The sequence below is a fragment of the Haemorhous mexicanus genome, chromosome 4 (assembly GCF_027477595.1).
Source record: "Haemorhous mexicanus isolate bHaeMex1 chromosome 4, bHaeMex1.pri, whole genome shotgun sequence".
Classification (NCBI taxonomy): Eukaryota; Metazoa; Chordata; class Aves; order Passeriformes; family Fringillidae; genus Haemorhous; species Haemorhous mexicanus.
In genome coordinates, this window is record NC_082344.1 from 41,867,843 (window position 1) to 41,885,849 (window position 18,007).

At 33.5% G+C, this 18,007-nt stretch overlaps 1 protein-coding gene across 1 annotated transcript in view; it reads left to right on the forward strand.

Moving 5' to 3' along the window:
* The first annotated feature begins 244 nt into the window (after positions 1-244).
* The window catches only part of WDR17 (WD repeat domain 17), a 43,497-nt gene continuing 25,734 nt past the window's right edge, over positions 245-18,007 (forward strand). The window contains exons 1-9 of the mRNA XM_059844567.1: positions 245-364; positions 7,516-7,644; positions 8,637-8,820; positions 10,563-10,793; positions 12,525-12,776; positions 13,525-13,647; positions 13,971-14,158; positions 15,419-15,587; positions 17,595-17,686. Coding sequence (XP_059700550.1) covers positions 254-364; positions 7,516-7,644; positions 8,637-8,820; positions 10,563-10,793; positions 12,525-12,776; positions 13,525-13,647; positions 13,971-14,158; positions 15,419-15,587; positions 17,595-17,686 — 1,479 coding nt within the window. The 5' untranslated portion in view covers positions 245-253. The remainder of the gene's footprint in view (positions 365-7,515; positions 7,645-8,636; positions 8,821-10,562; positions 10,794-12,524; positions 12,777-13,524; positions 13,648-13,970; positions 14,159-15,418; positions 15,588-17,594; positions 17,687-18,007) is intronic.

Genomic DNA, 18,007 nt, shown 5'->3' on the forward strand with positions numbered 1-18,007 from the left:
CTTGAAGCACTAACCTGCTTCAATTTGAAATACTGGAATATATAATCTAATAATTATTTTAGTATTGAATTCTGGTTTCCATTAGAAAATCCAATAGGTAGAACATTTAAATTACTGTTAAAAGTATTTCAGATTACATATTTATGAATTTAAAACTTATTAATCTCAGATCATACTACAGACTTCAGATCTGATCTTTGAGTAGCTTGTTGTACTGTTGAGTAAATTTTAGCACAGGATTTATTGTACTTTTATGTGTTCAGGTTCTGTATTTTTTATTTCAACTGTGCCTTCTTTCATGGCTTGGATGACTTATATTTCCCACTGGTTTGATGAAGATGATTGGTATGAAGGACAACAAAGAGTAAGAATTGCTTAAAGTAATATTTTCTCTTTAACTATTTTTATATTTTTCTTCTTTAAGCTGCTCTTTACAATTATATTGATAATATCAACAGTAGTATTTCTATAGTGGTATAAGAAGAGATTTTTAGTAGTTTTCATGAGGTCTTGAATCATAAGTAAAGCATATCCAAAATGAATTTTTTGAAAATTAATGTTGCTAGCTGCATAAATGGTACTGGAAGTGTGACAAACACCTACTTGCATTTTTTAGGTTGCATAATTTAACAAGTAGTAATTTTTTAATATGCAATGAGATGGAAAGCAAACATTACATTTTGTTGTATTAGAAGGAATTAATATGCCATGCATGGAGTAAAATAAAATAATTATAGTTAGTAATAGGATAAGCCAAAAATATTTGGGAGAGATTAAATTCATCTAGGGTCACTTCCAAGTTGTATCTTGAATAGCTTTATGTTGTTATTAACATTTTTCTGAGGAGGAGTTGTTACTATAGCAACATTTGCAGGATAACTTGGATTTATTTTTAGCATTTATTAGCTGCATGTCTACAGCTGCTTTCCTAGATTTATGGTGGGAGATGAATATAAGTCACATTTCTTTCACTGTATTAAGCTCTTTTATGGTGCTTTACATTTCTGTGATTTCTTTTTCTGTTTTCAGAGTATATGGTCAGCTAATTAGAATGCAGGAGATGCTTGTGAAAACAGCTGCTTTCATTGGATTATTGTCTATTACTTGATAATGCCAGCTATATGCTCATAAGTATAAAAAAACTGGCAGATATTAATACTGTTTCACTGTTCTCATTTTACATGTCACTCATGATATGGATGCTTCAGATGTAGAATTACCTTTTAATAGCTGTCATCAGGGATTCAGATGTGAGATGTGTCAAGAGGTAACTTTATCTGAAATCAGATCAGTCTTGGCAATTTGCCAGCAGAAAAGCAATCTTCTGGTGATTGTTGTAGCTCTGGATTGGAAGATGAGAACAGAATCTTATGCAGACTCTTAGATGCTTCATACTGTGATCAGACAAGGTTGTATACATATCTCTGTGTGTTGCACACATTTTCTGAAAACTATGATTAAGCAATACTTGCAGATAATGGCTTTGTTATCACTGCTAGATGGTTTCATATTGATTAGGTGTGTAGTCCAACATTGCTGGTGATTTATTGTTAGAAATATCAGCATTTCTCCATGCTTGTAGAAATGTATGACTAGTATGGCTCTTTAGATTATCTTGTTAAGGTGGCACAATAAAAGGGAATTCTAGTTAAATGTACTAGTATAGTCAAGACAGTCAAAAGCACTACTTTGTAAGACTTACTATGTTACTTTCTTTTTTTAATGTTATTGCCTTATGTTTTCTAAGCAGGGTATCTATCTTGGATTAATATATTTAGGTTTTATTGTGAGTATTTGTTTCTGAAAAACAGGCTGTGATTTCAAGTTTCAGACTTTAAGGAAAGGTCCAAAACTTCTTTCCTTGTGAAGCCAGAGATCCTGTGGTTAAATCATTTCTGGTAATGATTTGTGTCCAAGTTTATTGTGGTTTAAAATGGTAGTGAACACAGCTAGAACATTTGTTCATTTCAAAGAATCTTTTAAATCAGAGTATTATTTTCCTGGTCAGTGTCTGGATAAGTGAATGCACATTTTGAACACTTGCTAGGTTGTCACAGGTTAGGAAATGTCATCTGCAAATTCTGGTTGCAAGAGTCTAGCCAAAGCTTGTGGTATTTTTGAGGAATCTTATTGAAATTCAAAGTCTTGTCCAAGGCACCCTCTTTCTGCCAATGGTTGGCCTTCTGATTATCTGGGAGCTTTTCATGGCCTGTGTGCCATGAATTGTATACAAAATTAGACAAAACTTTTCCAATTTTTGCAAACTATCTATACTGCTTAGTGGTAAGCCAGCAACCAGCCTGGCTCTTTAATATGCAGTAGACTGCCTTGGTAGAATTCTCCTGGAAAGTATGAAGGGCTTCACTTGTGTAGAGAAGTACATGTGTAAACCTACATAATTATTCTACACTGTTCCACATTGTGACTGTCACTACTAATACAGGTGGACTTTGTTCTTCTTTTGCCCAGAAGCAGTTGCTTGAGTAGTGTGTATTGTCTCAGACTATTCAGAGACCTGCATTAGTAACTGCAGTTTAGTAAGCCACACCAAGACTGCAAATTGGTTAGCATTTTGTAGTATTCCAAAGTAGGAAGAACTTTTGTTTGTTTTGTCAAAGTTTTCATATTGTAAGTTGTCTATTGGCTTTTAAGCTGTATTTATACCTGAGTATTTCCATATATACTAAAGTATTTCCAATTACCCTCATTTCATGGGTCAGGAAAAATTAATGAGAATTTAATTTCCTAACATGGCTATAATGTGCTTGGTGTTTCCCAGTTCCACTGGAAGAACATCAGTGCTAATTGTGTTTTTACACGCGTCTCAGTGCTGTTGAGGCAGACAGTGTCAGTCAGAAGTAATTTTCTGCTCTGTCTTGAAGACACGCCAACATTTCTTCATAAGTTTGAAGACCTTCATGCTTTTAGCAAGATAAAATTATTGTCCATTATCTGGTGCTCCTAACTGGTCCCACTGGATAGGGTAATGAATTTGAAACTCTATGGTTCACAGGTGACATTTTCATCTCCAACGGATTTCCTCCCAGGCATGGGTAAATATACCCAATGTTTCCAGAGAGAAATAACGTGATATAATGTCTTTATATCACTAAAGATCTTACTAATTTTTATGTTATCATTGATTTGCTGACAAAAATATTGGTGCCTTGGGACAGTAGTGTGGATGAGATGTAGCAATTTTATATGTCTGACATACAGGAGTGACAGCAAGCTTTCCACATAAGAAAAGAGACAAACCTGATGGAAAATAAGGACAATAGAGTGAACAGAAGCAGAGAACACTAGCACTTTACTGCTTGTGGCTGTTAAGAAACTGCACTTCGTATACACAGAAGCATAGGGCTACTCTATATCCACTTTTGTATGCATTCCATAATGCATATTTGGATAGGTCATACACCACATGGACCACAATCAAAGCACATGTGAGCATCTGTTGTTGCTTGTGCTTGATGGTTAGACATTTATGGATACTGATAGCATGCAAGCCCTGTATTGATAATGAAAGTGTTAAGTGATGGGTTTAGAGAGCTATTATTATTCTACAAGTGTCATCATAGTGCAGTTGGGAAATACAGTGAGCAATGAAATACACTGAATAGCTGAAGCAGAGGAAAAGGAGTTAGATTAAAATTAAAATGGTGCCTGTTAAAGAGCTGCAGTTGCCAGGCTACTGGCACTGCAGTTTTGTGTGTGGCGTGACACAACACTTTTCTGCTGCGTCCCGTAGTAACTGCATTATTTGTGAACATCAAGGTTTAGTTCCTCCATCTGTCAAGAAAAGTGATTTCATTCTACAATGCTTACAATACTTTCCATTTTTGGGACCAGCAAGGTATTGGAATGAACATGGAAATTCTAAAATGCTTTCCAAAAATTGATACCTATGCTAAGGTAGGGATTATTAGGCATTTATCTTTAAGTTATTGATATAAAACCATGGTATGTATCTAGTCAATTCAGTTGTTATTTTTAAATAATATTTATGATATACCAAATCGCTGTTTGATGTGGTTGGTTGTTGGGGTTTCTTCTATTTTAAGCAACAAGGAAGGACCTAGAATGTTGCTGCTTCTGCCAATTGGAAAGAAAGGGTTTTGTTGTCCTCCCTCTTTCCTTCATCTCCTTGGAAACTGTGAGCACACACTGCTAGCTTTCCCAATGTGGTATGTTTTTTACATGCACAGGGTTTTTTTTCATTGTATACTTAAGAGTCAAATATAATTACTTTAAAATAAAATATTTCTTTACAAAGTATAAAAAAATCTCCATTGTATAAAAATGCACCAAGTGTGAAATCATACTTATTTTTAATTATGCTGCATTTCTACATTATTGTCATTTTACTCAGGGTGTTCTAATGAATACATCTTTCCCTTTTATATCTGCTCATTCAGTTAATTATGCTTAACAGAAATCTCTAATGTTTGAAAAGATGTGCAGGAAATTGTTTAAGACATGATACCTATGAGAGAGCAAGTCAATATTCCACACACAACTGTAATTTCTTCTTCTAGATACTGTCATTTTGAATTTCAAGGCAAATGCTTCCTCTTGTAAAATGGTATATCATTACAAAGAGCAGGAAATAATAACAAGTTTTAAACAATAAATATTAGTTAATAAAATGCAAATTCTTTTCTGTAATAAAGTTGAGAATATTTTATATCTGTAACTTTTTAACATATATTTAAATAGGGAAAACCTAGTCAAAATTTTAGAATGCTTATTAAGCATAAATTCTTGACTCAGTGAAATAACCCTATATTACAGACCAACATTTTTCATCTAAAATTGAAAAATTTCACCTATTAGCAGCATTTTTATAGAGATTACTGCAGAATCCTACAAGACAAATCTATTGTTACTCTAAAAGAAAAATCTGTGGAATTCTGTTTTAGCATCTGTAGGAGATCTTGGCTTTATAATTAATTTTACATGGAATCAAACTGCAAATTAAACAAGTCTTAAATCATATTTTCTCGCTGATTAAAACTTCATCAAATCAAGAATTATTAGCTCCCATATAAGAAGGTTAAAAAGAGTATCTGTACAAAGTGAGAAAAATCTTTTATTATTATGAAGTAAAGGCTTGTGTAGTCTTAGGTTCTATATAGTTGTCGACTTTTTATCAGTCTTACATTGATGGTTTTCAGGCAGTAAACCTGCAAACTAAACCTGTGGTAATCTAATATTTTACAGCTAATTCTCTCCTACTTCACCATGCCTTTTTTAAACGTTCCAATTTGCTGCCACACCTAAAGTTTTAACCTTTGTTTTCCCTGGAATCAAGAGCAGAACCCAAAATTTCTAGTTCCGGGTATGCTGTGCTTTCCTAAAATAGTTATCTAATCAGCTGGAGGATCAGCTGGGGGACTTTAATTTCAGTAAAAGTGGTTGCTAATAGTGCCAGTTATTTTTTCATGGGAACTGGAAGAAGTCTGTTCTGAATGCTCCAAATCAAATTATTTCTCTGCATATGTGATTTACACTTTAATTGCACAGAAGGGACCTCTGGAATTTGTAATTTTACTGAACAGTAAAAGAACACTAAATGGAAAAATTAGAAGTTTGGAGGCTATTTTTGCCACTTGATGATGTTGATTCTTTAAATAATTAGATAAATTTCTCTTTCATATCATTTAGAACTCATATGATTTAGAACATGAGGTGGATTGCAAAGAAGCTGCAAGATTATGCAATTTATAGAAATGTTCTCTCTGAAATCTCTAATTTGCTGCAGAAGTCAGAAGAATAAATATTATTGACAGACAGAAAGGAAGTCTAATAGCCAAAGCCCTAGTCTGCAGCAAAGCTATATCTTGTAACTTGGTTTTCTGCATATTTCTGTTCTGCTGTTGCAGTCTCTTCTACCAAAATTTTCAAAGGTTACATGTGAGCATTTCATTTCCTTCAGTCATTTGGTACTCACTCAGAATGTTTAAGCACTTCAACTTGGTAGGTGATAGCTTTTGAGAGATATCAAACATTCAACTGATCCTGATCTTCTGCTAAAGAAGCCCCCAAAATAAGTCACTCTCAATTTTTTTCTTTTTCTTTCACACTTTCCAAAGTGAGAGAAACATGATGTTATGAAATTTGCTGCCTGTAATTATTCATTACTGTTTACCTGCCAAGCAGATACACCAAGCAGAGGAGAAAAATTAAAAAAAAAAAATTAATCATTAAACTTTATTTTTATCCCTAGTATAAATGCATTAAAATAAAATTTTGATAGTATTTAGGCAACCAATTTTTAGTTGATAGTGACCAATAGGTTCCTTTGGGTACTGTAGATCTCTACTGCAACACCTATATAAAGTTTTTTCTGTATGTCCTTTAATACTACTGTCATCCAGAAAAATATTTCCCTCTCTATACATTTGACATCATGTAGGTCAAGACTGATCTACAGCAACATATCTGTGCTAAACTCTTACACAGTAGTGCATTGAGTAACCCTCCCTTGTACTTCATCAACAGTTGCTCCCTCAAAATGCCTGATTGCTTTTGAAGTCTCATTTCTCATTAATTCCCTTTCCTTTGTGGAACTTCAAATGGTACCTAATACTTGGTAAATTTAACATCCTCTTTCAGGTTTATAGTCTTAGCTCTTTGACCTAAAGACGTCATCCTCCATATTTCATGTAATATTTTTCCACCTAATGTCCCTCAGTCCATTAATCTATCTGCAGCATAAATATGACCCTGAGAAATTCTGTTACTAGGTAACATGTAGATGTTATCCTGAATGAAGCAGGGGGGCTAAGTAAATAATTGGTCTGGCCCAGCAAAGCATTTCTTGCATTTTTATGTTGAAGTCAGTTTTGTCACTCTGAGGACAGCTGGTACTGTGAGACTTGTTTTCGACAGAGAAATCATAGTTTGCCTTACAGTAATGTTACCCTAAGCTTTGCTTTTGATTTTTCACAGCTCACTTCAATGTTTTTTGTTAAGCAGTAATTATTAAGAAAATTTAGAAAGTTTCTCCAGAAAGGATGATAATAAGAAGGATAATATGGTAAAGAGTTGTTCTGTGCAAGTGGTTTGAAGACCTTTCTACATGTCGGTTTTCCTTAAAACTATTAGTATATGGTTTATTTTGTCTGGCTGTCAGTGGGAGATAAATGGGAGAGCAGAGGAGGCATTAAACTGTAATAGAGAAAGTATTGAACCAGACCACAGAAGAAAATGGACATGATGAACAGGTTCAGCTAGCACAAATCAAGAAGTATTCAGGTTTTTAGGGGCGGGACCTCCCGCCCCCCCTTTTCTTCTAGCTGGATTGTTGTGAATGGTATTAGGCACCCTTTCTTGTGTAGCACTGAAGCCTCTGAACATCTGCTTGTCTTTATTTCAGATACATTTATTTGTATCTTAGGAGAGTTATATTTTTAAAGTAGACATTTATAAATTATTTATGGGAACAAAAATCTATTATTCTATTCTTTAGTACTTTGTTATCTTGGAGTCTAATGAATTTCTGTTTTAAAGCCAAAAATGTCACATGTGAAACAAGTGGGACTTTTAGCTGCTGGATGTCAGCCATGGAACAAGGATATATGTGCTGCTAGTGGGGACAGATTTGCCTACTGTGCTACCCTTGCTGTATATATTTATCAGGTAAGATCATTCTTGTTTATCTGATTAGTTACACTTTTACATTGTTGTTGATCTCACTTTGAACCCTTTTAACAAATGTTTCTGCAATGCTTTTGCAAGTATGGTTGGTTCTGAGAAGATGTCTGTGTAAAGCTCAATATTCCATTCAGGATACTCTTGAAGTTGTGTGTGTCAAGAATTATTTTTAGAAGACACGCTTACAGTGCAGCAAACATCTGAGATGAGTGAAGCTCAGTGATAGAATACTGGGTTCTGAGGGAGAAATTCAACAATTCCATTTGAAGCTGTATTAAAAAATAGTCTTTTGCAAAGTGGATTAAAATGGTTCAAAATTGTGGATTCAGTGACCCACCTGTATTTAATTTGGAACCCAAACACCTCAGCACTGTTGTCTTCTAAAGTTTGCAGTTGCTGTATATCAACACCTAACTAAAAAACAGAAATGCGGTGACATAGAATTTTCAGATTGAGAAATATGTGAGGAAATAAAGGAGGTACTCACTTTCATTTTAAGAGTTATACAGGTAGTAGGATTAAAATGAACACCATTTACTGTGTCATATTTGGGCTTTTTTTTTAATAGGTATTTAACTGTGCTTAGTAATTTAAAAAATGAGAAGGATTTTGGACTCATTTTTAAATTCTTTCCTGTTTACACCCTTGGAGATTACTAAATTATTGTTACTATGCCTATAAATAAAGCATTTTAGGATTGTTTGAGTACACTTCTAAATGAAATATAATAATTTATAAGTGACAGAAAGATAGACCTAAAACTGTTTTTTGCATAGCTGGATATTAGGCAACCTTTCTTTCCAAGTCAAATATATGAGAATTTATTTATTGAGATATGAGGTACTGGCAATAGTTAAATGTACTATAAATTCATCCATAACTCTAATACTGTTTTATGAAGTATTCTCCAGCCCAGAGGTATTTAAAGTAAGTTCACAAAAAATGTATTTCTAAAATGAATTTTACTATTTCTTTAGCTGGATCACCGATACAATGAATTCAAGCTCCATGCAATTATGTCTGAGCACAAGAAGACAATCACAGCCATATCTTGGTGTCCCCACAACCCTGACGTGTTTGCAAGTGCCAGTGCAGATAGTTTAGTGATCATATGGAATGTGAATGAACAGAAAGTTGTGGCCAAGCTGGACAATACAAAAGGTATTTTAGACATGGAGATGTGTTTTATCCATACAGCTTGATCCATGGGTATGAGAAATACTTGATATAGTGTAAACGCTGTAGTTGGTAGGTTGGAGTTTTAACAATTCCCTAACACAATCTGACAATATTTTGTTAGATTTTTTGCAGTTCATTCTAGAAAATGATGGTAGCGTGTTTGAGTAAATTGCCTTCAACCATCTTGCATTTCGTAAAGACGTTATTCTTTTTCTCTTAAAAACTTAACCAGTTCAAGAATTAACTTTGCTAGTCATTTCTTGTTGAGCAGGGGAGAAAAAAATCCCCAAACCAGCATTATTTTCATTGCTGTATAAAAGGATAAACAATTAAATTTTAAAATAATATATCTCACAATGACTTTAGCTAAGTGAAAGCAAAGAAAAGGTAGCCTTAATAGATTCAAGTATAAATCATCAGTGAATTTGAACAACAGCTTTTGTTTAAATACCCTAATGCTTATCTACCTGAATCTTGTCTCAGGCCTTGAAACTGCTGAAGATTTTATTACAAGTCTAGGGGGTTAAGCATCTGTGTTACAGTTACATTTCTGTATCCAGTTCTGATTTATGCCAGTCAAAAGCGGTACCTGTATTTCTGTTCTTACAGTCAATCTCACCAGGTATCCTTAACCTCCTACATTTTCAATCTAGGAAAGTGGGTGCAAACCAAGAACAGTTAGAATCTCAGGATCTAATTAGCTATTTTGGGACTCTCTACTCTTTTTTCTCCAAAGCATTTAGGAATTCCTCTGGAAATTTTATATCTTCCATATCATGCAAAGGAAAACTCCACAGTGATTTATTCTATTCCAAAAAAAAAATATTGTATCAGTTTATGTATAAATATAAATGCTGGTACTTATTTTTCAGTACATGGCTTGTTTAAAAATCTACTTCAGCCAATAACTACACATGAAGAAATGTTATTACTATTTTAATATTTTTAGAAACTAAATTAAGATAATATGTTTAAACCTCCTATTGCTTTCTCTTTTAGTCCCTTTTACACTGCCACATAAAAGTGTCTAAATGCAGTTTTAGGTTTTCAGCTTGGGAAATTTGTCTTACTGTCATTTATTCCTTCAGGCACACATTATTAAGTTATGAGGATTATGAGGGTTGGAGACATTAAGTTCAAAATTCTTAAACGAGACTGCCTACAATTAGGTATTAGACAACAGAATTAAAACTGTCATGTATCCGGAAGAAAGCTATCAAGTGTTCCCTTTTATTATGGAACTAAAATATCTGATATTGTCAAAAATATCTGCTTCTGTTAGATTTATCTCTAAATTTCATTGTATTTTACTAAAACAGGAAATTTGAAATTTTCAGTATCTTACTATCTTAGTAGTAAATAACAGAGCAAAGCATAGTAGTGAATGAAATTCTGAATGAATGAAAGTATTGTTTGCAGAAATAGGCTTATCCTCTTTCAAATGTGTGATTGTCTTTGGCACTGATGAAGTACAGACATCATGAAATACGGTCCATCAAAGTAGCATAAAAGTAATTTGGGAAATTATTTTACTTCCTGCCTCTGGAAGTCTAGTTTACTTTTACACTGTAAGATGTTCACGCACTTCTCTAAATTTCAGTCTAGTAACTTCTATGTAGAAAAATTATTTCTACTGTTTTTGAAGACAATTGCTGATACTGGGTCAAGGAATACTACCTGAATTTTGTGTCCTGGTTCTTACAAGGTTTACCTGTATGTTTCAGGAATTCCTGCATCCCTTGGCTGGTGCTGGAATGCAGGTGACGCAGTTGCATTTGTGTCGCACAGAGGTCCTCTGTACATATGGACTATCTCAGGACCTGACAGTGGGGTAACTGTGCATAGAGAAGCACATAGTTTCTTGTCAGATATCAGTCTGTTTAGATGGCATCCAAAGAAAAAAGGAAAGGTGGTATTTGGACATACTGATGGAAGCCTATCTATTTTTCAATCAGGTAAAGACTCATATGACAAATTATTTAGTTTTATATATGTATCTCTTGTTTCTCCATATGTAATTCTTCGCTTTTTAAAATTAGATTTTATAATGTAGGTACATACATAACATTTTTTTTGGTTCACAATATTCCTATTCCTTCCATATCACAAAACTATACTTTCTTAGATAAAGAATTCAGAGCATTTTCTTTATGTCTCCTGCCTTTTGAGACCGAGATAAGACTGCATTTTTTTCACAACTGCAGTAAACACTTTTTTTTTTTTTTGCAAATGGTAACAGTCATGATCTTCTACTGAACTATATCTTCCTGCAAGTTTATTTTTCTGAATGGAAAGACTTGAATCTTTTGTTTACTTTCCACTTTTGCATTTTTTCTGGAGTCCTCTGTTTCATATTCTACAACCCTCTGCAATTTTATAAGTAGAATCTCACCTCATACTTAATATTATCTTCATGGTTCTGTTCTGTCAAAGGAGAGATAGGAAAATATTTATCTCTTTTCATCTGAAATCCAGCACACACATTTGTGCATACTTTATAAATAGTCTAGTTCTCTGCTAAGAAGGTGTCATGTTGATATGCTCATTTGAAGGTAAAATTTCACTTATTTTCATAGTTTTCTTCAAAGGCAGATATCTGTAATAGGTTGACTATTTGAATTTTTTCTTGACTGCTTCTTCCTTGAATAAAAATTGATTTTCAACTTTGTGAGAAAAATTGTTCTTTAAATAATGTGTTAATTTTACATAAAGTTGTTCTCCAACAGCCATGCAAAATTTATTTTCCTTCAGTTCACTCTACTAAGTTGTCACACAGGATGTCACAGACAATAAATTCCCTTGCTTCTGTAGTGCTGGCTGAGTTAGCACTGGCACTGGGAAAAGGAAATAAATTTTAATATGATAGCGTCTAAGTATTTATCAGACTGATACTTTTCATGAAGCCTATGTATGAATAATGGAAGGTGTCAGTTCTTTATTTCTAGAAAAACAGTAATTTTTTTGTTGTTGTTATAAGAACACAACTTCAGAAATACAGATCTATTTCATTTGGACTGTACTCTGTCTTATAGAACTAAGATTAATCTCTCTGTAAAAATAAAAAGTGGGCGATAAATATGATATTAAAAAAATGTGGGTTTCAATAATATGGATCATCAAGTGAAACGTCATCTTTTTTGTGGGTGTCAGACTACAAACTTAATGGTCTGTTTTGGCTGCAGAATCTATAAACACTGCATAGCTGCACAGAGTTTTAAAGAAGAAAAAAAGTCTATAGGCAATTCTTTAGAATAAACCTTTACTGCCACAGTGTTTTTCTGGTTCTTACTGTCTTTATTTTGCCTGTATATGCTGTGGTGTGAAAATTTACTTGCACTCAAATGGCTTGTATTTTATGCTGTGCTGCAGACCTTTACTCACAGAAATTCTTAGAACAATGCATGTGATTTAACTTACTTTCCTTTTCTATAAAATTATGTTTATAAATCTGGTAGCTGCCTCTGTTTTCTGCTGTATTAAACATAAAGTCAAATCTGATAGAAAAAGTAATACTCTAAGTCAAATATTGCCAAGACAGCTTCATTAATTTCACTGCTGCAGACAAGAGAGCAGGCTAGTGAAAATTTCAGGGAGAGAGGAAAAAATTATGTTTGCCAGTCTTGTAACTATTGACAGTATGTATTAGATTTATTTTTAAATAACCTGTTTTCTTGTGCACTTTAAAGGTTCTAAAAATCAGAAACACGTCTTAAGACCAGAATCTCTTGAAGGAACGGATGAAGAGGATCCAGTTACTGCCCTGGAGTGGGACCCTTTGTCAACTGATTACCTTCTTGTTGCTAATTTACATAATGGTATTCGACTAGTTGATTCTGAATCTCTGTCCTGTATCACAACTTTTAGTTTTCCCAGTGCAGCAGCATCTGTTCAGTGTTTAGCCTGGGTTTCTAGTGCACCTGGAATGTTTATAACTGGAGGTAAGACTTTTATTTTCTGATTTATACAAAGATAACAAATACAGGACTGAGTCTTCAAAAATTGATACTCCAAGTTTGATTTTTTCTGTTTCATAATATTTTTACAAGTAGAAGCATACATTAATTGTACATAAAAAGGTCCATAACACAAAACCAGAAAATAATAAAACTACACTGAGCAGTTTTTTCATGTTTTAAAAGTTTTAGCTACATAAATATGTGACTTTCTACAATTTGTTAAATAATATTTTCCTGATGCACCCTTTAGCAAAAAATGTATTAATTCCTTTGGGAATAGGAATAAAAATGCATTGTACTAATTGATGTCACTTCAAAGATTTAAAAAATTAAGAGAAGAAAGTAATCTATTTCCTGCCTCTTTTTTACACCATAGGTATTATGGCTCAGGTTGAACTAATGAATAATGAAATTAGGACTGGCAGGATATTTTATAAAAATAGGGGTAGAATTTACCTGTGTTTAAATAGCTAATGTTAATAGTGATTGTTGTTAGTAGTGATATGACCATGGTGGTGAATGGAGGATAAATAGGATGCCATGGATGTTACACTAGATGATTTCCAGAGGTTCCCTCCAGCCCTAACTGTTCTATGATTCTATGGAGTTGACAGTGCCTGCTTATAAAATTATTCTTAGGACTTGAAGTTTAATTCACTGCTGTATTTTTGTATAAATCAGTCCTCAAACCACATACCTCTGTGTTTTGTTTTGTTTTTTTAAACCTCAGATTCTCAGGTTGGTGTGTTACGTGTTTGGAATGTTTCACGTACAACACCTATAGATAATTTTAAATTGAAGCAAACTGGTTTCCATGGCTTGCATGTGCTAAGCTCTCCTCCAAAAAAAAAGTGTAAGTGTAATTTTGATTGTTATTCATTTTAATGGCTGCAACTTAAGAAAATCTTATTTATGAGTCCAGATCAATCTCTGTAGCGTATGTCAGCTATTTAGTTCTTAATTAAAGTACCTTCTGCTGCTAGTGGATTAGACAAATGATAAAGGGTCAAGTACTTTATAAGGTACTTCTTTAGTAGGCCTGGCTTCATACAGGAATTCTCCATTTCTTTTGTTTTAAATCTTATTAGAATACAAGCATTTTACTCTTTATAATTTCATTTATTATTGAAATGAGAAATAATCTTCTCTCTTTGTCTTTTGCTTTATATTGTTAAGCCTGTTCATCACAGTATCCTACTAAAAATCACCATACATCTTCAACAAGTGAGGCTGTTCCTCCTCCAACTTTAACCCAAAACCAAGCATTTTCTCTTCCTCCTGGTCATACCGTCTGTTGCTTCATGGATGGTGGAGTGGGACTTTATGACATGGGAGCCAAAAAGTGGGATTTCCTTAGAGATTTGGTATGGTTCATCTCTGTCTTTGGATAGAGAGTTTATTTGGCTTATGCTCTTTCTTCTAACAGCAAAAAAATGGAGAATGAAGTCTTTGCAGTGCTGTACAGCAGTTTCTATTGTTAAAAAGAACCCAAATTTCTAGGAAACAAAATGACAGTTCTGAAGTTTAAAGTAATCTTTTATTGGAAATTACTGAATTCTGCTAAAAGTATTCTGACAGTTTTTTAAAAAACAGAAATAGAGATTTACAGACTTGTTTTTAATTTGTTTATTTTTTAACTGAAATTTTAGTTTGATGACCTTCTCAGAAATTTTCTCTAGTGGGTTTTCTATAATTCAGAATAAAAGTTTGAGTCAAATCAGAGAGCTATGTGGTGAATGCACTCAGTTTAACATTACAAAAAATTATTAAATTTCCTTTGAAGCTGAAATTCAGAAGGTTTAACATATATTAGATGACCCTTTTCTTAACCAGGCTTTTGGTTATTGAGGTTCTTGAGGATGTTTCTCTTTTCCTCTTTCCAAGTTCCCTTTTCACTAAAAAAAAACCAAACAAACAAAGCCCAAACAATTTTCAGCTGTACTCCTATATGCATTTGAATAGGGGCTACTGGTTGGTTTTCTCTTTCCACTTTTATTGGATTTGGTTCTGTAAAGCAACTGAGGCTTAAAAAAATTCTTGCATAATGCTTGTGTTTCATGTATGTATCAACTTCTACAAATGCATGTCTTGGAAAACAAACAATTGATACATTAAAACTCTGATGGGTTGAAGTTTAAGGTGCAATAGAGAATAGACTGTATCTAGAAACACAGAATATTCAGTGAGGCATTAGACAACTTGTAGAACGTGTTCAACATACAGAGCTTTATTTTTTCAATCAGGTACTTTTTACCAAAAGGGAAAAACTGTTCCTGTTTTTAAAAATTAAGTTGTTTTTTTTTTTTTTCTTAGTTTTTTAAATCAATATTTTAGCGACATATTCTGAACAGAAAATGCTAACATGTTCCTGGCATTGCATACCCTATGGTTTCAGGAAAGAATTTTTCTGGTTTTAATAATAATCTATGAAAGAGCTTGTTATAGTCCAAGTTATTTTATGCCTTTTATTTTGACTGATAAGCCTAAATATAAAAGGGTTTTGGAACTCTTAATTGACCTGACAATTAAATTAAATGCAATGTATTTTAGAGTTTGATCTAGAGTTGAACTTATGAAGAAAATAAAATGTAATAAAAATGGATTAAATATTTGTTTCATTTAAGGGACATGTTGAGACCATCTTTGATTGCAAATTCAAACCTGATAACCCTGATCTTCTTGCTACAGCTTCATTTGATGGCACAATAAAAGTTTGGGACATAAATACTTTATCAGCGGTTTATACATCTCCTGGTAATGAGGGGGTTATTTATTCCATTTCTTGGGCTCCAGGTAAGAATATTTTGCTGTATGTCTAAATGTTTTTTGAATTAGCATTAACTGCAGAATTTGTCATATAAAAGTATTAGTTCTATATAGAAAGGCATCCTCTAAGGTTTAAACAAAACTTAATTATCTGTGAAACCAGTAGAATTCAATGCTTCAGACCTTGCTGAAGCTTACCCTTCTGAGTAATACTCCCAGTATTTCATACTCAAAATGGAGGGAGGAAAATCTCTGGAACGTTTCTAACATGGCATTATGCAGATGACAAAATGTCCTGCTTTGCATGAGAAGCAGCTGCTTAAAGGAATTCAGATTATATTTTGTGCTGAAATAGTGGATCATATGTATTTAGCTCTTTTTCTTCCTTCTTTATGTAGGAGTCTAATCACTGAGGAACTCTGTTTTAACCTTATTAGAATAGGAAGTGTCTTTTCTGCAAAGCATCTACTTTTTCTTAGACAAATAACTGGACTCACTGGGAAATTTTGTTTTCAAAGCTGTTCTGTAACTCCCTTTGGTGTACCTGAAAATACACTTCTGATAGTTGTCAATAGTTATCAATAAGTTGACTTTCCTGTCATGTTTTATTTCTTTGGACGGCAGATGTATTTTTTTAAAATCGAAATTATTCATCTCTCTCTTCTCACTTGCCCTTTTAAACTCTTAAGAAATAATAACTGACAGAAGAAAAATATTGTGGTAGGAAGCTTAATGTAGTCTGCATATGTGAAATAAATTTGCAATTTTTCATTTCAGAGAGTCTCTTGCACCTTATATACATCTTCACAAATAATTTTTCTTGCTATAATAATTTTTCTTGGAAATCATGGCAATATGAAATATGAAACAGTGCTTATTCTTGTTTTTTTTAATTTTGAAGTTTAAAGTCAATGTCTAGTTTTATCTAACATTGAATCAATAGTTTGCTTGCTGCAGGCGGGGTGTATGTTTGTTGCTTTTAGGGTTTTTTGGGTTTTTTTCTTGGTTTTTTTTTTTGTTTGTTTGTTTGTTTTTAAGTAAACTGGAAGTACATGCTTCAATTTTGTAGTTTGCACCCAGTCCAAAAGCTCCTGTCCCTCTTTTTTGGTGCTCCTTTCACCTTACTCCCAGACAGTTCCTATCTGCCTTGTACTTTGTTCCTAATATGTTGTCTAATGCATGCCCCCATTTGTTTGGTCTCAGAAGACATTTGAAAAAAGTGATTACTCCTTTTTTCTTTTTTTCTCCCCCATCATCATTCTTCTACCTGAGTTTATTTCAATTTTATATATTTACCTTGCTAGATTCCTCCTGCATAGATTGTCCTTTCTGCTTCTGAAGCTTGGAATAAAATAAGTCAAAACTTTCCTATAAATCTGCTATTTAATGAAAAGCATAGCTATATTGGGATAGAGGGTCACTGTGGTGAGGAGACTTTGGTGGCTTTTGGATTAGACCTGAATTTAGACTGAATTTTCCGGTTCTCACTGTGGAGTTTTCTACTCAGATTTTCCACCCTGTAGAGTGTGGTTAGAGATTCAGGTATATTCTTGATGTTTTTAGGTGCAGCAGTGGTGCAAGTTCAAGGAAACAAAATACTGTGAGGTGTTCTCTCTCATTTTTAAGATTTGTCTTTATATGTAGGGAACTTTAAAGGAAAGTGCTTTAGTTGCTACGACTTTAGCCTTGAAACATTGAGGTTTCCTCTCTTTCAGTTAGAGTCATATGCATCATGAGCATTAATTTCTCACATACAAGACTTTTAGCAGGCATTTAGGCACTTTTTATGGCAATACAATTTTTATTTCACCATTCCTCAAAATAGGAATGTAGAAAAACAGATCAGGCTTTCACTGAAATTGATGTTTGTGACTTAGTTTCAGGCCAGCATTTGCTACTATGGAAAACTCATGTTCTTGTACCTTTGATGTCTTACGTTCATATTACATTTCTTCAATTTAAAGTGGAACCAATATCAAACATTATTGTGATTGTAAAATATTACAATAATTATACAAACATCTCTCTTTAAAGGAAATCTGAACTGCATAGCAGGTGGAACATCCAGAAATGGTGGCTTTATCTGGGATGTTAGAAAAGGCAAAATGATAACTAGATTCAGTGAGGTAAGATGAGATAACTACTTTTTTTGTCTACATGGTATGTTAGTCATTCCCTCTAGTGTCCATAGAGATGGCCAAAGTACCTATGTTTTTAAAAGGTGCTATAGTATAAAAATCTATCGAGTTATCTAGGTGCCTGTTTACATGTGTGGCAGAAGTATTTTTACTTCCTCAGACTGGGTTTGTGAAATGAGAGTGGTGAAGCACCAGATGGACTCAATTGTCTTAAAATTGGTCCTGTAGGGATACATGGCAAAAGCATTGCTGATTCCTTAACTGTGTAAACATATATGGACATACAGACTCAGCATCAAAATGAAAGCT